This window comes from Cyanistes caeruleus, chromosome 27 (genome assembly GCF_971803275.1).
Source record: "Cyanistes caeruleus chromosome 27, bCyaCae1.hap1.1, whole genome shotgun sequence".
Taxonomy (NCBI): Eukaryota; Metazoa; Chordata; class Aves; order Passeriformes; family Paridae; genus Cyanistes; species Cyanistes caeruleus.
Genome location: NC_141727.1, coordinates 4,587,424 through 4,614,177, shown reverse-complemented (window position 1 = coordinate 4,614,177; position 26,754 = coordinate 4,587,424). Strand labels below are relative to the sequence as shown.

General features: G+C 49.9%; 1 protein-coding gene across 1 annotated transcript in view; it reads left to right on the top strand.

Annotated features, from left to right (window-relative positions):
• Nucleotides 1–26,754, top strand: part of SKAP1 (src kinase associated phosphoprotein 1) — a 71,368-nt gene that overhangs the window by 36,131 nt on the left and 8,483 nt on the right. The window contains exons 5-11 of the mRNA XM_086864415.1: nucleotides 17,263–17,340; nucleotides 17,981–18,064; nucleotides 18,648–18,772; nucleotides 19,145–19,208; nucleotides 19,798–19,959; nucleotides 21,774–21,830; nucleotides 22,473–22,585. Of these exons, the coding sequence (XP_086720541.1) occupies nucleotides 17,263–17,340; nucleotides 17,981–18,064; nucleotides 18,648–18,772; nucleotides 19,145–19,208; nucleotides 19,798–19,959; nucleotides 21,774–21,830; nucleotides 22,473–22,585 (683 nt within the window). The remainder of the gene's footprint in view (nucleotides 1–17,262; nucleotides 17,341–17,980; nucleotides 18,065–18,647; nucleotides 18,773–19,144; nucleotides 19,209–19,797; nucleotides 19,960–21,773; nucleotides 21,831–22,472; nucleotides 22,586–26,754) is intronic.

Sequence of the window (26,754 nt, the reverse complement as noted above, 5' to 3'; positions counted from 1 at the left end):
AGGGATTCAGGAATTCCAGGGATTTGGGGATTCAGGGATTTCAGAGATTCCAGGGATTCAGAATTCCAGGGATTCAGGGATCCCAGGGATTCAGGAAATCGGATTCAGGGATTCAGGGATTCCAGGGATTTGGGGATTCAGGGATTCAGGGATTCCAGGAATTTGGGGCGATGGAATTTCTGGTGAGGCCTTGGCCACTTCCCCATCCTCACACAAAATCCGGGCTCATCTTTTCCGATTTTCCTCCTTTTCCCAGCAAATCCCACATTCCCGTGGACCCTCCAAGCCCCTCTCCCTAAATCCGACCCCTTTCTTTTCCCATTTTCCATCTCCCGGTGACCTCGGAGCCGCAAATTCCGGCCAGAGCCGCGGAATTCCGGCTCCTTCCCGGCAGCACCGACCCCGGGGCCGAGGTGACTCCCGAGCAATCCGGGAACAGCTCCCGGGAATTTTCCAAGGTTTCCAGGGGGGGTCTGGTTAAAGATTAACCCCCCCCTGCATTCCTGAGATCCGGAATTTTGATGGATTTCTCCAGGTGGGCCGTGGCAGCCCAGGTGGAACCGGGAGCGCCGGGCCCGGCCGCATTCCCGGCCCTCTCCGGGGGTCATTCCATGGCCTCCATCCCGATTTTCCGTGCTCCTTGCGCCGCTGGAATTTGTTTATCCCTGCGGGGATCCCAGCCTCGGCTTGGATTCCCGCCCGGAATTCCGGAATTTTGGCTTTTAGCCGGATTTTCTGAGGGTTTTGGCGCCTTTGCCGCTTTGGTTTTTCCGTCTCTTGGCCGATCCGGGATGAATTCCATGGGATTTGTTGGGCAGGGTTGAATTTCCTTGGATTTCTGGGCGATTCCGAGAGAAAAGGGAAGAAAATTCCCTTGGATTGGCTCAGGGATCCTGCGGGGGCTGAAATATCCCAGCCCCGGGAAAGCTTTGGATTGGGATCCATCCATGGATATCCAACCTCAGACTTCCAAACATTTGGGATTTGGGGATTCTCCAGCTCTTGGAAAAAACCCCTTGGATTGCTTTTTTCCATAAAAATCATCTTTCCAGCAAAAAAAATCCAGGCTTTTCTTATCAAAATTCAACCAAAAAAAGCTTTTCCCTAGGAATTGTCTGGATGATCCCAGGTTTTCAGCGTTGCTCCCGGCTCATTGTTGGAATTTTGTTGGAATTTTGCAGGAAAATTTGGATTTACTGATGGATTTCATCTCAAATTCCCGAGATTTTTAATGAAAACAAAAATTCCCAATAAATAAACTCGATTTTTTTTTCCCCCCTTTTGCGGAAAATTCTCTTCTCCTTTATTTTTCATTCCTTAAAAAAAAATAAAAATATTAGGAAAAGGGATTTTTCCGGCCTGGATTAATGTCGGGAATAAAAGCCGGAGAGGGGAAGGGGCGGATGTTTCATTTCCCGCCGGGTCACAGTGCAGGAGCCGGGAATTCCTTCATGTGGAATATCCATGGATCAATGGGAAAAGTCGCTTTTTTGGGACCTCTGCCTCGATTAACTCTGGAATTGCTTTTCCACACGAATCCCGGGATTTTATTGCCCATTTTTCCCCACCTGGGTGGGGACCTTTGGCGCTCCCGGGGCGTTCCCACATTTTTCTCCTTTTCCTCAGGGATTCTGGGAGTTCTTCCAGAGAATTCCAAACCTGGCCCAGCTCCGAATCCCGGCCCGGGAGTGGATTCCCGGAAAAGCTCGGGAATGGGGTTCAAGGAAAATTTTGGGATGGGAGAGAAGGGATTTGAAGCTGGAATCCATTGGGAATTCAGGAAAAATGGGAATTCAGGAAAAATCCCTTCCCTCGCAGCAAAGCCTGGGAATGAGACTGAAGGAAAATTTTGGGATGGAAGAAAAGAAGGATTTGGATTGGGAATTCTGGAAAATTCCCATCCCTCAGCGCAAAGCCTGGGAATGGGAGTCCAAGGGAAATTTTGGGATGGGAGAAGAGGATTCGGGCTGGAAAAGAATTGGAAAAGAATTGGTTGGGAATTTGGGAGGAATTCCTCCCTGGGATGGGCTGGAATTGATTCCCAGGGAAATCCAGGGAATTCCCATCCCTGGAAGTGTCCGAGGCCAGGTGGGAGCAATCCCGGAAAATGGGAGGGGTGGGAATGGGATCAGCTTTGAGCTCCCCTCATCCCAAACCATTCCAGCCTTTTCCGAGGAGGATCCCAAAAATTCCCGATTCTCTTCCCTGCAGAGGAACGGGAGGACGGGCTTGGAGCCTTTTCCATGGAAAACTCTGGAATTCATCCCCCTCTCTCCCCATCCCTCTGAATCCCTTCCCCCATTCCCAAGGAAAAGGAGGAATCTGAGCAAGCCCTTCCCAGATTTCAGGCCTTTCCATGGAATATTCCAAGAGTTTCTTGGGAAGCGGATGGGGGCAGCGTTAATGACTCCGAAGCGCTCCGGAGGCTCTGGAAAGGAAAAAACGCGGAAAACCCACGGAGTGCGGGATCCGCACTGATCCCGACCATTCCTGATCCCCACAGAGCAATTCCCGGGAATCTGGGGGGAGGGAATGAGGTGTTGGATCCTTGGGAATGGCAATTCCTGGGGCCGGGTGTGGAATTCATCCCAGGGGATTCTCCCGCTGATCGTAAAGTACAAAAATCCCGAAAATCCTGAAAATCCCGGATTTTTGTGGTTCATCCCTGGTTTGGTGCTTGGAATTTTGGGATGAGCTCAGGTTTAAACCCAGCCCACAGAATTCCCAATAGGGAAAATTTGGGAATTTGTTTTTTTCCCGCAGATCCCAGAGGCTGGTGCTTAAATCCAGCCCTCGGAATTCCCGTTAGGGAAAAATCTGGGAATTCAGATCCTCCCTCAGATCCCGGAGGTTGGAGCAGGATCCTGGGAAATTCCTGAGCTCCGGAATGTCAGTGCTGGGTTTTTCCCTGGATTCTCCAGCCCGGGAAGTTGGGAAAAGCCAAGGAAAGAGGGATCTGGGAAAAGGGAATTTTCAGGGGATTGTGGGAATGTGAGGATGGAGACGCTGGGAAGTTGGGAAAAAGTCGGGAAGCTCCCGGTTTTCCTGGGATAGGGGAGCGGGGTTGGATTCCGTGGCTGAGCTGGGAATTTTGGGGGCTGGGATTTTGGGAATGTGAGACTCTGGATTTGGAGACCCTCTGGAGCCAAATTCCTCTGGGAATGTCGGGAAATTCATGTCTTGGGATAATTAAATTGGGATATTTGGGAATATTTAGGGATATTTAAATCAGGACGTTTGAGAAAGTTTTGGGATATTTAAATGGGGATTTTTGGGAATGTTTAGGGATATTTAAATTGGGATATTTGGGAATATTTAGGAATATTTAAGGATATATGAAAAGGGATATTTAAGGATATTTTATTAAGGATATTTAGGGATAGACAGGAATATTTAAATAGGGATATTTGGGAATACTGAAATCAGGATATCTGGGAATATTAAGGGATATTTAAATAGGAATATTTAGGGATATTTAAATTGGGATATCTGGGAATGTTTAGGGATATTTAGGGATATTTAACCAGGAATATTTAGGAATATTTCAATCAGGATTTTTGGGGATATTTGGGAATATTTAAATCAGGCCATTTAGGAATATTTAAATTGGGATTTGGGGATTATTTGGGGACATTTGGGGATATTTGGGAATAATTCAATCTGGGTTTTCCACATTTTTTTGGGAAAACCCCAAATCCCAGTAAGGAGATCCAAGATTCCCCTCTCCCCGTTCTTACTGAGCTCCACATTCTCTTTTCCCAGTTTTTATTTTTTCAGGATTCTCCCGGGATCCGGGGCCTTTGTGAAAGAGGAGCCATCCCTTTTTTTTCCCAGGATAAATTCCCGGGGCAGGCTCGGGAACGCTTTAGGGATGTGTTTTCCAAGGAAAAAAAAAGCCGGATGGTGCCGGTGTCCATCGGGCCGGGAATGCCGAGGTCATCCCGCGGTCAAATCCAGGCCATTCCCGCCTCTCCCGCCTGGAGTTCACGGCCTCGGCTTTTATTGGGAATTCTAGGAAGGATTGGGAAGGGTTTTTTCCTTGGCAACTGCCGGGAGCCGGAGCTGCGAGAGCAGCTCTGGGGGAATTCGGGAAGGTTGGGAAAGGTTTGAAGGGGAAAATCCTTAAAATCCATGGAATTCTGATGGGGAATGGGAGTGAAAGGATGAGAAGTGTTGGGTTTGGGGCAGGGAGAGGAAAATTCCAGCCCTGATCCCGCAGGAATGAGTCATTCCCGTTAAAAATATAATAAAGGAATAAATCCGTGGGAAAATCGGGAAAATCCAGCTTTTCCTCTCTTTTTCCAGAAGTTTTAAAGGAAAAGGGTTTTTATGGGAAAGGTGAACACCTGGAGAGATCCCATCCATGGATTTGGGGTGGGAAAAATCCCGGGTTTTGTTTGCTGGAGTGGGTTTTTCCCGGAATTCTTTTCTCTCCAGGATTTGGGATTCTGAAGTTCCCAAGATTCCTGGGAATTCTTGAACCCTCAGGTTTTGGGATTCTCTCCCTAAAAATTCCATGTATTTGTTGCATTCCTGCTGCAGGATCCGGATTTCCCTGCTCATTTTCCCTCTTCCCCATCCCGGTGCCATTCCTGGTTTTCCAAGGTCTTTCCCAACAATTTTGGTGTCCGGAGCTCTCCCAGAAAGTTCCGGATTCTCCTCTTGGTTCATCCCTTTGGATGGGGATTGGGAATAACCAATCCCTTGCTCTGGGCTGAGTCCTTGGCTTTTCCCAGTTTTTCCCTGCCTCTGGAATGGGATTAAAGCTCAACATCCCGGCATTCCCGATTTCTTTCCCATGGAAAACCGGGAATATTTTCCATGTTTCTCTGCCACAAATCCCGGGAAATTTGCCCGCTGAGGTCAGCGGGAGAGGCGCGGGGAGGAATTCCCGGTTTTCCGGCCAAGGAGAGAGAAGGCTCAGGGAATTCTCCTGATGGAACGGATCCGGGAATGCCGGACTCGGATCCGGCACCGGGAACACCGGGAAAAGCAGCGGGAGAGGGGGAAGAGGCAGCACAGATCCCAAGGGTGGGAGCAGGGAATGCCATTCCTGGGAATTCCAATCTCAGGGAACGAGGGCCCACGGAGGGATAAGGGAGTTATTCCAAAGGATTTTCATTTCCTTGGAATATCGGAGTGGGAACGGCTTTTCCCACGGGATTTCACCCCACGGATCCTTGGATCTGTGGGATTTTCTGATGGGAAAACCGGAGGAATACTTGGAATGAGAGGGAATTCGGCTTGGAATTTTTGAGGCACAACTCCTGATCCATCATTTTCCGGGAATGGGATAAAACCCCGGCGCCCCCAATTCCCATTCCCAGATTTTCTCAGGGATCGGCTCCGTCCTTGCCCCACCGAGGGATTTTTTGGGATCTGCAGATCCAGGGAGGGAGAGAATTCCCGGTGGGTTTTTTGGGGGGGGTTCATTCCCGGTCCTTCTCCCCCCTCCTCTTCCCGCTTTGGAGAATTCCAGCTGGGAATGTTCGCCGGGAAATGGCGCCACTGCCCCCTGGCTGCGGAGCCGGGATTTGGGAGCGGGAACCGGCCTTGGGATGCGGATTTTGGGATTCGGGATGAGGGGTTTGGGATGCAGGGATGTGAGGAGTTTTCCCAACTGTTTCCCCAATTTTTTCGTTGAATTTTTATTCCTGTTCTTTCTGGGATAAAATTTTGCTTCCCTGCTCCAAACCCTCTGGAAAAAGCGGATTGGGGAGAATCTCTGGGATCAGATTGGGAATTTGGGAAGCTTGGAATACGATCCCAATAATCCCAAGGAGTGTTTGGAGTGGGATCTGATCCTATGGAAAATCCAGGATGGATGGGAGACGGGAAAAAAAGTGGGGAAAAGGGATTTAACATCCGGAAATATCCGAGATTCCACTCTTTTAATTTTGGAATATTCGGGATGAGGCCTCAATCCCTGGGAGTGACAGATCCCGGGAATTCAGGGGCTGGGGATGGGCTGGAGGTGGAGATCCCATTTTTCCTTGCGATTTTTTCCAGCAATGCCTCCCAAACATGGCAACAACTCCTGGATTTTTCCGGGATTTCCCCAGGACTTTTCCAGGATTATTTTCCCAGGTGGGGAAAAACACCATTCCCAAAATCCCAGCATTCTTTTCCCAGCCAGGGAAGGTTTCCTATGGAGCAGGAATGACGGGAACTTTTAAATCCCTGTTTACATTCCCGATTTTTCCAGCAATGCCTCCCATTCTAAACCCAAACATGGCAAGAACTGGATTTTTCCATGATTTTTCCATTATTTTTCCATTATTTTTCCCACCGATTTTCCCCCAATTTTTCCACCGTTTTCCCATCGTTTTTCCAGGTGTAAAAAACCACCATTCCCAAAAAAAACCCAGCATCCTTTTCCCAACCAGGAAAACATTTCCACGGAATAATTTAATCCGGAATAACCTCAACCCGCAACACCCGTAATCCCCTCCCCTCATTCCCGATTTTTTTCCCATTCCACCACCCAACACGGGAACGACTCCCGGATTTTTTTTCTTTCCCACCGTTTCCCCCCACCCTGGGCTTGTTTATTTTTTTTTTCCAGGTGGATAAAACCAGCCCTTCCCGAAAAATCCGGCGTCGTTTTTCCGGGCGGGGGAGGATTTCCACGGAGCCGGGATCGTCGGAGCTAATTAGCAGAATGGCCCCATTATTTATCCAGGGACACCGAGTCCAATAATTGCTATTGCAGCTCGGAAGCGGCTCCGGGATATTAATTCCCGATTTTTCCTGTCAGCTCCGTACAGTAAAACTTCCAAATGGGCCCCCGAAGGTGCAGAAGCTCATTTTAATCCTCCTTTTTCTTTGGAATTGGCAGAATCTCCTTCCATAAAAGCCGGAAAAAAAGCGGGAGAACCGATAATATTTTGCTCCGAAGGAAGCCGTTAGAAAATCTTATTATTTTTCCCGCTCCCTGACCTTTTCCCGGCTTTCCGCTGGAGGAAAAGTTGTCTTGGATTCGGGAGCTGTGCTGGTGGGGAGGGGATTTTTGGGAGAATCCAGGGAATGGGATGTATCCATTCCCTCTGGAAGCAGCAAAGGTGGGATCGGGTGTCCCCACGGAAAGGTTTTCTGAGGTTTGGGTGATTCCCAAAGGATTTTGGGATTTGTTTTTCCCGGGATTTCTCGGGGGTTGTCCCCTTTCACCTCCCATCCCCGAATCCCGGCATTCCAGGCAGATTCCCAAGGGATTCTCTGTTCTTTGGCTTTGGGTTTTGGGTGGGAATGAGGGGCTTTTCCCAGCCTGGTTCCCGAGGGATTCGCCGCTGGCCGGGGCCGGGTTTCCGGTGGGAATGAGGGTGGGAAGGAGCGGATTTTCCTGGGAATTCCCTGAGGGATTCTCCTCTGGCTGGGGCTGGATTTAGGGAGGTTCGAGGATATCCAGGTGCAGATTCCCAAGGGATTTTCCCTCTTTTGGGGCAGCATTTTGGCTGGAATTGAACATTCAGAGATTCCCAAGGGATTCTCCACTGGCCATTCCCGGATTTTGGGTGGGAACAAGGGTGGGAACCAGCGACTTTTCCCACCCAGATTCCCAAGGAATTCTCCCCTTGCTGCGCCCAAACTTTGGACAGGAACAATCCAAGGATTTTCCAGCAAATCCTGGTCGATCCTTTAAAACCCCGGGAGCAGAACCACATTCCCAAAAAATTCTGATTTAAACCAATCCCAAATCCCGGAACTCCTACAATTCCCCCCAGAAAAAAAGAAAAAAAATGGGAAAACCCCCAAACCCCCAATCCGGAGCGTCTCTCCATGGGCAGGAGCGGCTCCGACGGAAGAAATAAAGGCGGGAAGATCCCGTTTTCCCGGGAAAACTCGTAAAGACAGTCGGAATCCGACATAAAGCGCGATTTACACCCGGCATTTATCCTGGAAATTGCGGTTCCGTGCGGCTCGCGAGGGCGGATAAATCATCTTTGATGGGATTCTGCGGAGTTCTTCCAGGGAAACGGAAATTTAGTGGAATTTGGAAGGCTTGGGAAAAACGGAGAGCTCCGGCTCGGGCCGTTCATCCTGGAAAATCTCGGCACCGAGCGGCTCCCACGTGGAAAAGGATGGGAATCCGTCCCTCGGGATTGGGGCTTTTCCTTAAAAAGTGGCTCGGTGAAAGAGTCGAGGGATGAGCCTGGAAAAATTCCCGGGTTTTTTTTGGATGTTCCAGGTTTGTGGTGGGGAAAAATGGGCCTCAATCCCGGAAAAAAAATGGGATTTAGGGATGATTCCCGAGAGGGATTTAGGGATGATCCCAAAGAGGATTTTGGGATGATTCCCAAGTTCCCGTGTCCCTGAAATGTGGGAAGGAGCTGGAGCATCCCAAATCCCAGATTTCAGCTCAATCCCTCCTCCAGATTCCCGGCTTTTATCCCGGATCCTTCCAAATCCTAGCTGAAAACATTCCAGGACATCCCTGGGCAGGACGGGAAAAACCTTTGGAAAACTTGGAAGCGGAAGCTGCTTGTCCTAAGGAATGGCAGCCGGTCATTAAGGAATTGTTAATTAGGGGGCCTCGTTAATCCCAGGATTTTGGGATCCCTGCTACAAATATTCCAGAGTTTTCCTGGGATGGATCCTGCTCCAGCTTTTCCTGGTTTTTTTTGGGGCGGGAATGCCGTTTTTAGGGAAGGGGCTGCTCCCATTCCCAATAAAAAACAAGGATGGAGCCACAGCCTGGGGAGGAGGAAGGAGGAAACGTTCCCGGCTCTGGAATTTCCTTGGGATGGGCCCGGATTTACGGCCGGAGCCTCCGGTGCCGCTTCCTTCCCGTCGGGATGGGATTCCAGGCGGTTCCCAGGGCCGGAGGGAAGGAAGGAAGGGAGGGAGGGGATCCCGGTGGGATCCGAGGGCACCGGGAACGCCCCCGGAAAAGTCTGGAAAAGTCGGCTCTGGGATATTTTTATGGGAATTTTTTTCCCTTCTTTTTTTCCCCGGTTTTCCGTGGTTTTATCCGTGGATCTATGAGCGATCCCCCGAGGATTCACAATTCCTGGAATCCTGGAATTCCCCGTCCTTTGGGGCGGTATCCTGGATATTTTCATCAGGAATTGGGATGACGGGACACAGGGAATGTGCTCCAAGTGGCAAAGGAGAAATCCAGGTGGGATTTCGGGGAATAATTCCCAGAGAAGCTGGGAATTCCCAGATTCCGTGGGATCATCCCAGGTGACGCTGGAGCACCCTGGGATAACGGGAATCATTCCCTTAATCCCACGGAATGGGATGGGAACGGGAGGGGATTTAAGCCCCTTCCAACCCAAACTATTCCATGATTCCCTATTTGGGATTTTCCATTTTTCCGGCAAAAACTCCCGGAGAAAAACACTCCGGATTTCTGGGAGCAGGTGGAGCTCTCCCCCCTTTCCCCCGCTCGGCTCCAGGACAATATTCCATAAATATTTGCTCCGGGAAATGAGGAGGTGCCGAAAGAGCTCCGGAGCGGCCGGAAAATCTCCGGGAGGAACAATCCAAACACACCTGGAATGGGCTTGGATTCCCGCCCGTCGCCATGGCGATAATCGCCGGAGAATTTGGGATCACTGGGAGCCTTTCGGAAGCGGGAAAGGGATAAATCCTGATGGATGCTGAGATCCGGGGGTTTGGGGCTGATTTGGGGATCTGGGGATTTCTGGGAGCCTTTCCGGAGCAGGAAAGGGATAAATCCTGCTAGATACTGAGATTTTAGGATTTTGGGATCTCTGGAAGCTTTTCCAAAGTGGGAAAGGGATAAATCCTGTTGGATATTGAGATCCAGGCTGGTTTTAGGATTTTGGGATCTCTGGGAATTTTCCAAAGTGGAAAGGGGATAAATCCTTCTCAATATTGGGATCCAGGGGAGGTTTAGGGCTGGGTTTAGGATTTTGGGAATCTTGGGATAATATGGGATCTCTGGGAGCCTTTCCGAAGCGGGAAAGGGATAAATCCTGCTGGATGCTGGGATCCAGGCTGGGTTTAGGATTTTGGGATCTCTGGGAGCCTTCCCAAAATGGGACAGGGATAAATCCCACCGGACACTGAGCAGATCCAGGCTGGGTTTAATCCCACCTTCAGGATTCCAAGCCCATCCCGGCCGCTCTCTGCATTCCCCGGCAGCCGCGAGTCCCGGGAAGGGCCGGGAATAACAAATGGGAAGTGTTTAAATGGTGAATGGGTTTCATGTTCCTGTCAGCGCCGAGGGTTCGTTCCCGTTTATAAACTCATCCGTCGGGAATGACATCGGTTTTATGGGAGCCATCAGCCCCGGGTGACGGCGTTCCCGTGTTCCGCCATTACCGCCCGATTGGATTTGCAGTAAAGAACGGGAATGGGAATCGTAAATCTCCCGCCGGGAGAGATTTAGGGCTCCTGGAAGGGGGAATGGAGCCGTTCCCGGCGCTCCTGGAAGGGGGAACGGAGTCGCTCCCGGTGTTCCCGAGGGATGGAGCCGCTCCCGGTGTTCCCCAGGGATGGAGATGAGCCCCGGGGGTGGAGGGAAGGGAGAAGTTTGATTCTGGTCCCCAGAATTCCATAAAAAATGGGGGAAGTGGGGGGAAAAAAATGAGCATGGATTGATTCCGGTGCTTGAAATTCCATAAAAACGGGGGAAATGGGGGGAGAGAAAAACGGGGGAAAAGGGAACGTGGGTTGATTCTGCTCCTCGGAATTCCATAAAAAAAAGAGGGGGAAATGGGGAAGAGAACACGGTTTGATCCTGCTCCTTGAAATTCCATAAGAACAAGGGAAGGCGGGAAAGTTAATCTGGCTGGGTGTCATCCATGGAAATTCCATAAGAAATGGGGAAAGTGGGAAAAGAAGAACATTCCAGGAGGGCAGATCCTGCCCTGGCTCGGGTGGGGTCGGGATGCGCCAATCCCAAACTTTGGACCGGTCGGAAAAGGGTGAAGGAGTTGGATTCCCACAGGGATGGCCCTGGAATGTCCCTGGAATGTCCCTGGAATGTCCCTGGAATGGTCCTGGAATGTCTCTGCTGTCCCCACATCCCCGTGGCCATCCCGGCTTTTCCCTCTGCAGGTTTCCAATGGAATTTTAGGAATTCTCCATGGCAAACTGGTCCTTGAGTATTCCCAAAAAACTCGGGCTGGGTCTCCAGGCTCTTCCAGGAGCTGCTCTTGGCTTTGCCCCAGCCCATTCCTCCAATCCCGGAATTCCTGCTGTGTATTCCCAGCGCTTTCCCCGCCTCAGGAATGCTGCCCCCATCCCAGGAAATCTCATGGATTCCTTATCCCATCCTCCCTCTCCCTTTATTGTGGCTCCCTCCAGTTTTCCTGCTGTTTTCCAAGGATTTTTTGGTTCTTTGGCTCCCGGAGACCCCTCGATCCATGCAGGACTCTCCTGGCGCGGAATTCCAACCCCTCTGGAAGCAAATCCAGCATTTTTTCCTCCAGGATCATCACCAAGACCCCTCCCTTCGGCTCCCCCCGCTCCGTGGATTTTTCCCTCTTTTCCTTAATTCACTGCCCGGCGAGTTCCTGATTGACTCCGAGACCAATTAAAGGAAAATTTAATGGGAGAATGGATGAACTCCCGGAGCTTTCCCGGCCATCCATCACTTTTTTATAGCGGGAGCCGGGAAGGAGCTCAGAACTTCCCGCTGGGAATGGGATAATGAGGAGGGCACGCAGAGGATTCCCGGGGATTGCCGGGATGCTGCTCCAGGCTGGGATTTATCGCCCCGATCCCGGCGTTCTGGGCGCCGGAGCCGCCCCCGTGGAGGCTGGAAAAAGGTGGGATAATGGGATGGATCCCAAGGAACCATCCCGGATCCGTCTCATTCCTGGTTCCGGAGTGAGGTTGAGGTGTTGGGTCCGTGTTCCCCCATTCCGGGAATCCCGGGAATCCCTACGTGCCGGGATTGGGAATCACCGGATCTATCCCTGAGAGCCGGAATGGGAGCCGGGATAACGGGATGGATCCCGGGAGCCAGCCCAGATCCAGCGCATTCCCGGTTCCCAAGCAGAGTCGAGGATTTGGCTCTTCCCGCATTCCCCCATTCCGTAAATCCTGGGAATTTGAGCATCCCAAAAGTGCCTGTGTGCTCCAGGCTGGCGATTCCTGCCACGATCCCAGTGGGATAACGGGATGGATCCCGAGGAACCTTCGCTCCCCTCGGATGCTCCGTCTCTTCCCGCTTCCAAAGGCTTCCCATTCCGCGAATCCCGGGAATCCACGCAGGGAGATGGGGACCCCAGGAATTGTGTCCCGCCGGGAATCCGCTCCCACTCGGGGACTTTGTGGGGTGACTTTGTCTTCCCAAGGGTTGGGAGGTTCCCAAAATCCCCATCCTGGAGCTGTGGGGCTACCAAATCCCATCCTGGAGCTGTGGGGATCTCTGGGATTCCCAAAATCCCCTTCCTGGAGCTGTGGGAATCTCTGGGATTCCCAAAATCCCCTTCCTGGAGCTGTGGGGATCTCCGGGATTCCCAAAATCCTGTTCCAGAGCTGTGGCGATCTCCGGGATCCCCAAAATCCCCATCCCAGGGTTTTGGGCTCCCAAAATCCCATCCTAGAGTTTTGGGGCTCCCAAAAAACCAATCCCACAGTTTTGGGACTCCCAAAATCCCCTTCCTGGAGCTGTGAGGATCTCTGGGATTCCCAAAATCCCCATCCCAGAGCAGAGCCAGGCCCTTCCCATCCCCACCCAAATCCCACTTCCCATCCTGGCGGGATTTGATCCGGAGGCAGCCGGGGAGGGAAAAATCTCCTCCAAAACGGCCGAGGAAACGGGAAGCGCCCCCAGCTCCCGCTTCCAGCCAGAACTCCATAATAAAAATCACGGGATAATGATTTTTTGGGGTCATTTTCTGGGATATTAAAGGCCGGGATATCGATCCGATGTTTCCCTCGGATGGAGCGGCGGATTTTGACGGAGAGAGCAATAAAATCCTCACTTTTCCCATAAATGTCAGGGTTACAAATTCCCAGGGACGTTCCCAACCCTCCCTTCCTGTGAGGGAATGAGGGAACGGCCGGGAGGGGAAAGTTTGGGATCATCCCGGCTCAGATCCGGGCTGGGAAGAGGCTGGAATCCCATCTGGGCTTGTTTAATCCCACATCCCAGGATTTTTGGATAAGGGCCCAATGTCGGCCTGGAGCTCTGATCCCACCGGGATTTGGGCATCTGGAGCCCTCATCCCACCAGGATTTTTGGGGTCCTGTAGATCTCATCCCAGTGGGATTTAGGGATAAAGTCCCAATGTCCCCCCTGGATCCTGAAATCCTGATCCCACCTGGATTTTGGGGTCCTAAATCCCCAATCCCACCTGGATTTTGGGGTCTGGATCCCCAATCCCGCCTGGATTTTGGGGTCTGAATCCCTGGATTTCCATCCAAAGACCCCCCAAAACCCCACCCCATTTGGAGTTTTTCCCAAGAAGCTCCCGATCCATAACATCCCGGATTTATGACCTGGTGGGACTCGGAGCCGCCATAAAAAGCAGCTCCCGCTTTTCCAGCCCTGCCATCCTTTATCCGCTGTCACTTCCCAGCGCTTCCAGAGGCGGATGGGGCCGGAGCGATCGATGCTTTGTTTTATCTCCCCTTTTTTCCCAATAATTTTTTTAATCATTTCTCCCGCGGATAAATAATTCCCGGGAAAGCCGCGCTCAGCGCTTTCGGAGAGGGGGGAAAAGTGATGAGGTCAGGGGAGGGAAAGGGAGGGAGCGGAGCCGGCGCTTCCCTCGGTATTCCCAGCGGGAATGGGGCACGGAGATGGCAGGCCCAAAACTGGGGGAAAAGGGCAAGGAAAGGGATGGGATCCATGGGATCCATGGGATGGGATCCATGGGATGGGATGGGATGGGATGGGATGGGATGGGATGGGATGGGATGGGATGGGATGGGATGGGATCCATGGGATGGGATCCATGGGATGGGATCCATGGGATGGGATCCATGGGATGGGATCCATGGGAAGGGACAGGAAAAGGAACAGGGATGGGGACCGGGACCTGCCAACCCCCATCCACTTCCCTTGGAATTCCCAGTGGGAATGGGAACACAGAGCTGCCAGCCCAAAAGTGGGAGAAAGGGGATTGGAAGGACAGGGATGGGATGGGATCCATGGGATGGGATCCATGGGATCCGTGGGATGGGAAAGGACAGGAAAAGGGACAGGGACCTGCCACCCCTCTCTCTGCTTCCCTTGGAATTCCCAGCTGGAGCGGGAATGGGGACCCGGAGCGGCCACCCTAAAATCGTGGGAAAGGGGTTTGGAGGGACACGGACGGGGGATTTTAGGGATCAGCACAGCCCTTTTTTGGGATGGAAAATTTGGGAATTGGGATCCCAGCCCCCGCCGCTCCCGCCGGGGCCGCTCCAGCTCCCGTCTCCAATCCTGAGCTTCTGCTGCTTCCTTGTGGCAAAATCTTGGAATGACACGGCCTCTCCCTGAATTCCTGCCCCGGGACGCGACCTCAAACCCCGGGAGAATCCCTCGGGAGCGGCTCCAGGGTTGGGATCTCCCGGCCTTGGAATCTCGGGAGGGAAATCCTTCAGCCTCGTCCATCCCTGTGCTGACCTTTGCCGGCTCCTTGAGAATTCCAAGAGGGAATTCTGCCGGCAAGGCCTTCCCGGAGGCCATAAATATTCCCGGGAAGGTGATGGAAGTGCTTGATTTTCTTGGGATGCGTTTTTAAAGAGCCGGGATGTAACCCCGGGGTCCGGGTGGGAATTCCCAGGATATTTATGGCGGGAAGGTTCTTTAATTCCCTTCCTTTTATTCCCAAATTCCAGCGCCGTTGCTGCTCGGGATTAAACGTGGAATTCCCACTCTGTGACAAGCTTGGATCCCCAAAGTTTGGGATTTTCCCTGGGATTGTTGCTCCTGTTGGGAATGAGGAAAAGGGGAAGGGCGGGAGGGCCCCAAAAATTTGGGATTTGCTGCCGTGGCTCAGGATCCCAAATCCTGCTCATCCATGGCTGGGGGAGCTCCATCCCTCTGGGACTGAGTCATGGAGCAATTCCCAGATGGAAAAAATGGATGGGATCCATGGGACGGGATCCATGGGATGGGATCCATGGGATCCATGGGATCCATGGGATCCATGGGATCCATGGGAAAGGACAGGAAAAGGGACAGGGCTGGGGACAGGGACCTGCCGCCCCGCTCTCTCTGCTTCCCTTGGAATTCCCAGCTGGAGTAGGAAAGGGGACCCGGAGCTGCCACCCTAAAGTCATGGGAAAGGGGTTTGGGGGGACACAGATGGGGGATTTTAGGGATGGATGAGGGCTGTGAACAGAGGGGTCCCCGGAAGTGTTGAGGACCCTCTGGAAAACCGGGAACGAGCGGCTCCAGTTTGATCTCCAGGTGCTCCATATCAGCTTTTCCAAGGGGAAATTAAGGAACACATCCCGGCAGGAATTGGGGTCACTCCCCCCTCCCTCCTCTTTTGGGGCCCAGAGGGGCCCTTGGAGGGGTTTGGGACCCTCTGGAAAACCGGGAATGCCAGGAGGGAAGCAGCACCGGGAGTTTCATCTCCAGCTGCCTCATATCAGCTTTTCCAAGGGGAAATCAGGGAACAAATTCCAGCGGGAACGGGGTGTGGGGGGGTCTCCCCCTCTCCCTCCCTCCGGAGCCGCGGGGTGAAAGCTGAAAGTTGAAGAGTCCAAAGCCGTCAATCCCGACTTTCAGCCGGCGCTGGGAAAGGGAAATATTTGGATAAGGCGCGATCCGGAGCCGCCGCTGTTTACAAATCCCGATCCCACATCAAACGCGGCTCCCTTTGGGAAGCGCTTCCCGCTCTCCCGGCTCCTTTTGGGAGCTGTCACGGGAATTATTTGATGTTTCCCTCTCTCCTTTGTTTGTTTACGTTCATTAAAGCCGGGAAAATCCATCAAATCCTCGGCTCCGCTTATCCCGGAGCGCGCGCGGCCGCAGGTGCGGAGCGGCCGGGAATGATGGAGGATCCATTTATCCCGCGGGGCGTGTGGAGGGAATGACACGTTCCCGATAAATCCCAGCCCGTTCCCGCCCTTTTCCCTTCCCCCGGCCCTGATGGATGAGCTCCTTATCGGGAAGGCGGAAAAGTCGCGCTCGCGCTCCGGCCGCGCTTCCCGGCGGGGCCACGGGGGCGATCCCGGCCTTCTGAGGATTCCCGGGATGAGACAGGATTTATGGAAGCTGTTCCCCGGCTCTGCCGAAAGTCATCTTGGAGAGAATTCCAAGAAATTATGGATTTTCCCCACTGCAAGGAGTTATCCCAAGTTTCTCGCCCCTGGAATTCCCGAATTTGTTGTCTCTTGAATTCCCGAGTTTGCCAAGTCCACAATTCCCGAGTTTGCTGCCTCCGGAATTCCTGAGTTTGCCACCTCAGGAATGAGGCCATTCCTGGGAAAACGAGGCTCCCAAGGCCTCTCCATTCCCAGGAAAACAAGACCTCCCATTCCCAGGAAAACGCAACTTCCAAGGCCATTCCCGGGAAAACACGGCTCCCAAGGCCTCACCATTCCCGGGAAAACGAGGCCTCCAAGGCCATTCCCGGGAAAATGAGGCCGTCGGGCTAACGAGGAATGGTCGGGGCACACCTGAACGCTCCGGTGGAGCCGGAGCAAAAGTCGGGATTTACGGAGTCCCCGCGCGGACAGGAAAGGACGGGAAGTTTATCATGGATTAGGGAATTAATGGGGATGAATTCCCGCCCGCTGATGGATGGGACGGACGCTCCATTAGGGAATGATTTAGGATTTTCCGGCTCATTGTGGAGCAGGGAGGGCTCATCTGGGGTCGGGATGTTGGGATTGGGGAAGAAAGGAAACAAGGAAGGAATTCCAGGGATTTTACAATCTGTTTTCTTAGATTTATTTTTTTTTATGCTTTTATTTCCATATTTTTCATTTTTCTGTGGATTTACGATGGGATCATTTGGGATGGAAGGGATCCTAAAGCTCATCCAGGGTCACCTCCCACGATCCCAGGATTCCCAGGTTTTTGGGATGGGCTGGGAATGGCAGAGCCCTTCCAGGCTCTGGGATGAGATTCCATGGGAAGAGCTGTGATCCACAATGGGAATTGGGTTTTCCATGGGAATTGGGTTTTCCATGTCCATAACCCAACCAGATTCCAGGGAAAAAGAGCAGCTCCAGCCTCATCCCGCTGAATCCTGGAATCCCAAGACCCTGGGAATAGCAGCGGGATCGGGATAATCTGGGATTTCCACCCCAACCCGGCCTCTCCAAAGGAAGGGGCTGGAAACTTTGGAATGTGGGAATGGCAAATTCCAAGATTTTCCTTTCCTTTGCTCCCTGCAGGTCCGGAGGAGATCCCACAGCCTGTCCAGGATTCTGGGAATATTTTGAAGCAAGGATACCTGGAGAAGAGATCCCGAGGTAAAACCTGGAATTCCAGGGGAAAATCCAGGGCTGCCACCCCAAAATTCAGGGGAATCCCAAATTCCCAGCCTAACAAAGCCAGGAAAACACAGGAAATCCACGGATTTCCACCAGCAGGAGCTTCCAGGTTTTTCCACAGCCTTGCCGGGCTCATTCCCTTTTCCAGAGCATCCAAATTAAATTCTGGAATTAAATTAAGCCCGGCCCAGGCCTGGAGGGCAAAACTAATGAGGAGAAAAAGCCGGGAAAAGCTCCAGGGATTCGGGATCATCCCACATTTAATGCAGAGATAAGAGCCGGGCTCGGAATCCGCCTCGGCCTTATCTCCCTTTTCCTGTGAAAGCCACAAATTATTCCCTTCCCTAATGGGATTTTCTCGGGAATTATTGATGGGAAGAGGCAGAAACAGCTCTCGGTTTTTCCCTGAGCTCAGCTCGGAGCTAGGCCTGGCTTAACTCCCGCTCATCTCCGGCTTAACGACGTTTCCCAGAGATTTCACCCCAAGCACCTTCTCCGGCCGCGCGGAATCCGTGAGAAACGCGTCCCGAAGGGATAAAAAGGAGGATTTTTTTTCCCGTTTTTCCAGATTTTTTCCTGTTTTTCCTGATTTTTCCCGTTTTTTTCCCCCGTTTTCCAGAGCCCAGCTTTTTCGGCTCCGAGTGGCACAAGCGCTGGTGCGTCCTCACCCGCCGGAGCTTCCTCTACTACGCCAGCGAGAAAAGTGAGCGGGAAAAGAATTCCCAATTTTCGGGTGGAAAAGAGGGATCTGACCATGGGAAAACCGCCATTCCCAGAGCTCCTGGAAGGGGAAATCCCAGCTGGATTTGGGGATTTTCTGGATGTTTCTCTTTCCTGGAGTTTTCCTTTCCTTCCCTGGAATTTTGCAGCCATTCTGCTTCCCTAGCATTCCCCTTTTCCAGAATTTTCCAGCCATTTCCATTCCCATTTCCCGGAATTTTCCAGCCATTTCCATTTCCCTTTCCTGGAATTTTCCAGCCATTTCCATTTCCCTTTCCTGGAATTTTCCAGCCATTTCCATTTCCCTTTCCTGGAATTTTCCAGCCATTTCCATTTCCCAGCATTTCCTGGCCATTTCCCTTTCCCGGAATTTTCCAGCCATTCCTCTTTCCCAGAATTTCGGAGCCATTTTTCCTTCCCCAGAATTTCCTGTCCATTTCCCTTCCCCGGAATTTTCCGGCTGTGTGCCTCAGTTTCCCTCCACCGATAAACCCCCTCCCCGCGCTGCATCCAGGGGTGGGAAAAAGCTGGAAAATCCCAGATTTTTCCCGATTCCCTTTTCCCAGGCAAGCAGCCCAAAGGCTCCTTCCCCATCGAGCGCTACCAGGCCCAGCTGGATTCCCAGCTCCGGAAAGATTCCCGGAAAAAATGCTGCTTCCGGCTGCTCTGTCCTGGCAAACGCTCCTACGAGGTGGGAAATCGGTGGGAAAATGGGAATTCTGGGGGAAAAATGGGAATTTTGGGGGGGAGAAATGGGAATTTTGTGGGGGAAATGGGAATTTGGGAGGTAAACCAGGAATTTTGGGGGGGCATGGGGATGGATTTCCATGGATTTCCCTGGATTTCTCTGGTTTTCCATGGATTTTTGTAGATTTTCATGGAATTCCATGGATTTCCATGGCTTTCCATGGATTAGTCCCTCCAGCTCTCCTGGCTGTGCTCCGCTCCCGCTCGGAGCCGGGCGACAAATCCCGGGAATGGTTTTTCCCAGTGGCCCGGGGTCGGGAATGGCGGATCCCTGTTCCCGAATCCCAAATCCCGGGATAACGGATTCTCCCGGCAGTTCACAGCTCCGAGCCCGGCCGAGGCCCAGGACTGGGTGGAGCAGATCCGCTTCCTCCTCAAGGGTGAGTCCGGAGCAGCTCCCGGATTTTGGGATCCTTGGGAAGCGTTTTCCCACCGGGATCCATCCTGGGTTTGGGGGGACTTGCTCCAGATGGAGAAAATTCCAGAAATTCTCTGGAATGCCCAGGCAGGATCCATCCCTTCAGGCCCCCCATGGAATTTGGGGTCATTCCCTGGGATTTTCCATCTTTCCTTGGGGTTTTCCCATCGTTTTTTTCCCAGTTCTCTGCTGTGGGGTTTGGAGCTCGGTCCCACCCCTCTGGAATTGGGAGAATTCCCACTTTTCATCCCATTTTCCCTCTCTCCCAGCTGGGTTTGCCCCAGCAGGAGACAGAGAAAATTCCAGAAACCCTCTGGAATTTTCCAGAACCTCTGGAACCCCCACCCCGGCTCCGACCCTTCAGGATCCATCCCAGAATTTGGGGTTATTTCCTGGGATTTTCCATCTTTCCTTGGGGCTTTTTCCATCTTTCCTTAAATTTTCCCTTGGATTTTCACCCGTTCTCAGGCGCAGGATTATGGATCGATCCCAGCCCTCTGAGATCGGGAGAATTCCCACTTTTCCACCCCGTTTTCCCTGTTTCCCGGCAGACCTGAGCTCCCTGACCATTCCCTGTGACGAGGATGAGGAGGAGGAGGAGGAGCTCTCCAAGGACCGGGACAGCTCCGATTCCATGAACAATTCCCAAAATTCCACCCTGAATCCGGAAGAGCCGGAGCTGGAAGGCGACGACATCTACGAGGTGTTGCCAGGTGAGCTCCCAAATTCCCAATTTTTCCTTGGAAAAACGCGAGGAAACCTCGGCTGGGGCCATTCCCACATCTCCACCCAAAATTCCAAGGTTTTATCCCATTTCTTTATTCCCAGCTTTTGATGGACTTCCCAAATCCCAACCTTGTTTTTCTGGGAATTTCAGATCTGGGAATTCTGCTGGAGCAGCTCTCGGAGTTTTCCTGGATTCTCATGGATTTCCATGGATTTTCGTTGACTTTATGGGTTTCCATGGATTTCCATGGGGTTTTCCTTGGATTTCCATGGATTTCCATGCATTTCTATGGATTTCCATGGATTTCCATGGGTTTTCATGAGTTTTCATGGATTTCCATAGGTTTTCCATGGATTTTCATGGGTTTCTATGAGTTTTTCCTTGGAATTCCATGGATTTCCATGGGTTTTTTCCCTTGAATTTCCATGGATTTCCATTTTTTTTCCTTGGAATTCCATGGATTTCCATGGTTTCTCCTTGGATTTCCATGCATTTCCATGGTTTTTCCTTGGATTTCCATGCATTTCCACATATTTCCACAGATTAAACTCTCCACCTTCCCCGGGATAACCCACCTCACCATCCCAAAGCCCCAAAAACCCCGGGAAAAACAAAAAAACAAACCAATCCCAAACCCCTCCCCTCTCCTTCCTTCACCTCCCGACCAAAAAAATTCCCGGGAGACGGGAAGAGAAGAAAAAAAACCGGGAAAAGCCACGGAGCGGCCGTTTCCCGGCGTTAATGAAGTTTTACACAAACAGACGCGGCCGAGGCCAAATAAAATTTCACAGGTGATAAATTTTTCCAATTTCCCGGGAAGGATGGGATGGGAATGTTCAGTCGGGAGTGAAGGTGTCCGCTCGGAAGCGCCGAGCGCTGCCGGGGAATTTTATCGCCTGGAAAATTGAATCAAATTGCTCCATTAAAAAACTCGGCTCCGCCGAGATTCCGAAGCTTCCCCGGGATGCGCCGGCGGCTCCGGAGCCCCGGGGTGAGGATCCCAAAAGTGGAGAGGGAGGAGTTGGATGTTCCAAAGTTTTTCCAGCTTTTTTCCTTTGGATTCGGTCTTGGAAAATCCAAGTTGGGTGGGATTGGAAAGGCGGAGCTTCACTTCCAGGCCTGATTCCAGGAAAACACCCGGATCCATTGGATTTGATCCAGGAAAACTTCAGGATCCGTCAGATTTGATCCAGGAAAACACCTGGATCCCGGATTTAATTCCAGGAAAACTTCAGGATCCATTGGATTTGATCCAGGAAAACTTCAGGATCCGTCAGATTTGATCCAGGAAAACACCTGGATCCCGGATTTAATTCCAGCGGAGCGGGCAGGGATGGGAAGGGATTTTCCATGGATGGGAAATGGGTTTTCCATGGATGAGGACGGGAATTTGGGATGCTCCATGCAGCTCCACCCCCTTCCCATTTTTCCAGCCCCTCTGGAATCTGCCTTTCCATGGGACCATTCCTTCCATCCCTTCCTCCTCTTCTTCCCAAATCCTCTTTCTCCTGAATTCATTCCCAGCCTGGAATTTCCCCTCTGGAATCTCCTTTTCCCAAGGCACCTCTCTCCCTGCGGGAACGCCCAGAATTCCCGGATTTGTTTTTCCCGCTGTCCGCGGCAATTCCCGTTTTCCACGAAAATCTTCTCCGATGCTTCCTCTCTCCGCAATCAATCCCGGAATTTTTTATTCCCAGGATTCTCTCGGAGCCCTGAGAGCCGGAGCTGCGACATTCCCAGATTTTCACGGATTTTTCTGCTGCTTTTCCCTGATTTTTCCAACGTTTTTTCCCTCCCCAGATGAGGAGCCGGAGCCGCCATTCCCTGAGGATGAGGTGGATTTCGGGAGCGGGGACGGTAAGATCCCAATCCAAAGGATTTCCAGGATATGGATGGAGGGAAAATTTGGGGATTTTGGCCACTTTGGAGCATCCTGGGCTGTGGAAAATGTGGGGAACGGGAGAATTCCTGGGATTTGACGAACGAGCCTCTTGGCAATGGCGGAATTCCCTTTGGGAATTCCAACCTCAACCCGATGGGATGAGGAGGCATCTCCCAAAATTCCTGGGATAAAGGAAGTGTTTGGGGTTTCCAAATGGGATTTTTATCCCTAAAAAGCCAGGGAGGCATCCCAGGGGAATTTTGGGATGGTTCCTGCGGATCCAACCCCCGTGAATCCCACCGGATATTCCCGGGATGCCTCCAGAGCCCTCCCATCCCTCTGGGAAGGAGCTGGGATGAGGAGAATTCCTGGGAAAGGACGGAAAACTGGGACAAAACTCTCAGGGGAGCACCAATCCCTCGGCCAGCGAGTCCGGGATGGAATTCCATGGAATTCCTGGCCTTGTCCAACCCCAACATTCAACATTCCCGGGGGATTTGGAGCCTTTCCCATCCCAGAGGAGCTCCAGGAAAACTTTTGGCTCGGGAATGGCCTTGGAGCTCCTGTTCCTATAAATCCCTCACCCCCTCCCAACCCTTTCTTTCCCTTTTTCCCAGAAAATTCCGACTGGGATTACTCCAGGTATTACCAGGGACTGTGGGATTGCCGCGGGGACAATCCCGACGAGCTCTCCTTCCGACGGGGCGACCTCATCCGCGTCCTCAGCAAGGTAGGAGCCGGAATTTTGGGGAATTTTGGGGGGGAATTTTTTGGAGGAATTTTTGGGATTTTGGGGGGAATTTTTGGTGAATTTTTTGGGATTTTTTGGGGAATGCTTTGGGGAATTTTTGGGGGAATTTTTGTGAATTTTTGAGAATATTTGGGGAATTTTGGGGGAATTCTTGAGAATTTTTTGGGAATTTTTTGGGGGGAATGTTTTGGGGAATTTTGGCTCGTTTCCCATCCCATTTCCCATTTCCAACGGGGTGACGCCATCCGCATCCTCAGCGAAGCAGAATCCAGAAATCTTTCGGCTCCGGCCAATCCCTCATTCAGAACTGACGGATCCCGAGCGGTTTCCCGGTAAATTCGGGATGCGGGAAGAGGCAGCGGTGGGAGGAGGAGGAGGAGGAGGAGGAAAGGTCGGGAATTCTCGCTCAGCTGCGCCTTCATTCCCTTCTCAATCTTGTCCCAATTAATTTCCCGGAATTAATCTCGCGGCGGCCGAGCGCGGAACAGCGGCTCCTATAAAATCCCATCTGGCGCCTTCCCGGCCTGACATTCCCGGGAAACCTGGGAAAGCCGGGCCTGGGAATCGCGGAATTGTCGTGGCTGGATCGCGATCCGCGGATCCCGTGGAAAGCGACCCCATCCCGGAGTTCCTCGGGCTCTTCCCGGGAAATCGGGCCTTGTTTTATCCCAGGAATCCCGGGAATGCCGATCCCAAGGGATCCCGGCGCCCCTGGATCTGGGAATGATCCCGCTGGGAATGGCGGGAGGGACGGATGGGGCAGCTGGAAGGCAGCGGTCACTGCGGTCACTGTGGTCACTCCTGGTCACTGTGGTCAGTGTGGTCACTGTGGTCAGTGTGGTCAGTGTGGTCACTCCTGGTCACTGCAGTCAGTGTGGTCAGTGTGGTCATTGGTCACTGTGGTCACCCCTGGTCACCCCTGGTCACTCTTGGTCACTGTGGTCACTGTGGTCATTGGTCACTGGTCAGTGTGGTCACTCCTGGTCACTCCTGGTCACTGTGGTCACTCCTGGTCACTCTGGTCACTGGTCATTGGTCACTGATCAGTGTGGTCACCCCTGGTCACTCCTGGTCACTGCAGTCGCTGTGGTCACCCCTGGTCACCCCTGGTCACTCTGGTCACTCTGGTCAGTGTGGTCACCCCTGGTCACTCCTGGTCACTCTGGTCACTGTGGTCATTGGTCACTGGTCAGTGTGGTCATTCCTGGTCACTGCGGTCACTGCGGTCACCTCTGGTCACTCTGGTCACTCCTGGTCACTCCTGGTCACTGCGGTCACCGTGGTCATTGGTCACTGGTCACTCCTGGTCACTGTGGTCAGTGTGGTCACTCCTTGTCACCCCTGGTCACTCCTGGTCACTCTGGTCATTGGTCACTGTGGTCATTGGTCACTCCTGGTCACTCCTGGTCACTGCGGTCGCTGCGGTCACTCGGGGCTGGAATTCCCAGGATATTCTGGGATATTCCGGGAAAGAAATGAATGATCAATTAATAAATAATCTGGGAGATTAATGTTAATCAATTAATAAATGAACAGGAAAAAGTGAGGTTAATTAATTAAGAAATAATGAGGGAAAGAAATCTGTGATAAATGAATAAATAAAGAGGTAAATTGATGTTAATTAATCAATAAACAGGAATTTAAATCCGTTATAAATTAATAAATAAATAGGTAAATAAATGGTAATTAATTAATTAACTATAAATTCATAAATAAACAGGTTAAAGAAAGGTAACAAAATATTAATTAATCCATTAAAAATTAATAAATAAACAGGTTTTAAAGAGGTAAAGAAATGTTCATTAATTTACTATAAATTAATAAAGAAACAAGTTTCAAAAAGGTAAATAAATATTAATTAATCCATTGTAAATTAATAAATAAACAGGTAAACAAAGAGGTAAAGAAATGGTAATTAATTAATTATAAATTAATAAACAAAGAAACAAAGAGGTAAATAAATGCTGATTAATGCATTAGAAATTAATAAGTAAAAAGATAATAAGTAAGTGGTGGTTAATTAATTAGAAATTAATAAATAAAAAGGTAAATAAATGGAGATTAATGCATTGTAAATTAATAAACAAACGGGTTTTAAAAAGGTAAAAAAATGGTAATTAATGCATTAGAAATTAAGACATAAGCAGGTTAAACACAGGTAAATAAATGGTAATAAATTAATCGTCAATTACTAAATAAATTAGTAAAAATTAGTAAATTAATAAATTGGACATTTTACTTGAAATCTTTTACATTTTTCATATTTTACAGTTTTTACTTTACATTTTATATTTTCATTTTTACATTTCACACCGGGCATTTTAATTGGTATCTTTTACTTTCTTGTAATTTATATTTTTTATAATTTACATTTTTTATATTTTCAGTTTTTATATTTTACATTTTTATATTTTGAATTTTTTACACTCTATTTTATATTTTAATTTTTATATTTCACAGGTTACATTTTAATTTATATTTTTTCTTTGAATCTGTATCTTTTATATTTTATTTTATTTCTATTTTATTTAATTTATATTTAATTTATATTTAATTTATACTTAATTTATATTTCATTTATATTTTATTTATATTTTATTTATAATTTTTAAAATATTTTATATATATATAAACATTTTTATTTTTTGTACAATTTTTTATAATTTATATTTTACTTTTTTGCATTCGATATTTTATATTTGATATTTTGTATTTTATATTTCATATTTTACAATTTAAATTTTATATTTTATATTATATATTTTACATTTTATATTTTATATTTTACATCTTATATTTTACAAATTAAATTTTATATTTTATATTATATATTTTATATTTTATATTTTATAATTTAAATTTTACATCATATATTTTACATTTTACATTTTATATTTCATATTTTACAATTTAAATTTTATATTTTATATTATATATTTTATATTTTACATTTTATATTTTACATTTTACAGTTCATATTTTACAATTTAAATTTTACATTTTATATTTTACATTTTACAGTTTATATTTTATAATCCACATTTCCTATTTTGTATTTTTTTATTTTCTGTTTTACATTTTCTATTTATTTTCTATTTTCTTTTTAATTTTCCTTTTCACCTTCTCGATTCCACCCCTCCCCTGCAGGCAGAGTCGGGAATTTTTCCATGGAAAACAGCAGGAAAAGCAAAGAAACTGCAGGAAAAAAAACCAATCCCGCTTATCCTAAATATCCCGGGAAAGGCTGGAATCCCAGAAATCCCAGAAATCCCCAAAATCCCAGAAATCCCAGAAATTCCAGGAATCCCCGGGCTCCTTTTCCCGGTGCTGACCCCAAATCCCAGCGGGAATTCCGCGGATGAATTCCCTGGGAGCGCAATTCCAGAGATTCCCAGGTTCCGTTCCCTCCGGAATCCGCGGAATTCCCGCTCCTGGAATTCCCCAAACAAAAACGATCCCAAAAAAATCCCCCCCGAGCTGCGGGAAATCCGGGATCCTGGATTTGGGGGGAAAACGGGAATTCTCCTTTATTCCCGGGGTTTTTTTAACCCCTTTTCCAGAAGGAAGATCCTGGTTTTATGGGAGGGGAAAAAGGGAATTCGGAATCCCCAAAAAAGGTTGGAATTCCCGATTCGTGCCGGGAATTTTCCCCAGTAAATGTGGATTAAAACCACGGGAATTCATCCCGAGGAATGCCGGGATGAGGGAATTCATGGATCGGGGCCAAGGATGAGATTCCCACCCTTTTCCTGATTTTCCCGATGGATTTGGGATTCTGGGATGCGGGATGGGGGTGCTGGGTTGGGATTGGGATTGGGATTGGGATCCTTGGGATGTTCCAGGAATGAGGGGAAACCATTCCCGGTGATGCCGATCCCAGGAAAAGGGGGAAAGATCCCAGTAAATCCCAGTTCCAGATCCCAGGAAAACCCGATCCCAGTAAATCCCAGTTCCAGATCCCAGGAAAAGCCGATCCCAGTAAATCCCAGTTCCTGATCCCAGGAAAACCCGATCCCAGTAAATCCCAGTTCCTGATCCCAGGAAAACCCGATCCCAGTAAATCCCAGTTCCAGATCCCAGGAAAAGCCGATCCCAGTAAATCCCAGTTCCAGATCCCAGGAAAAGCCGATCCCAGTAAATCCCAGTTC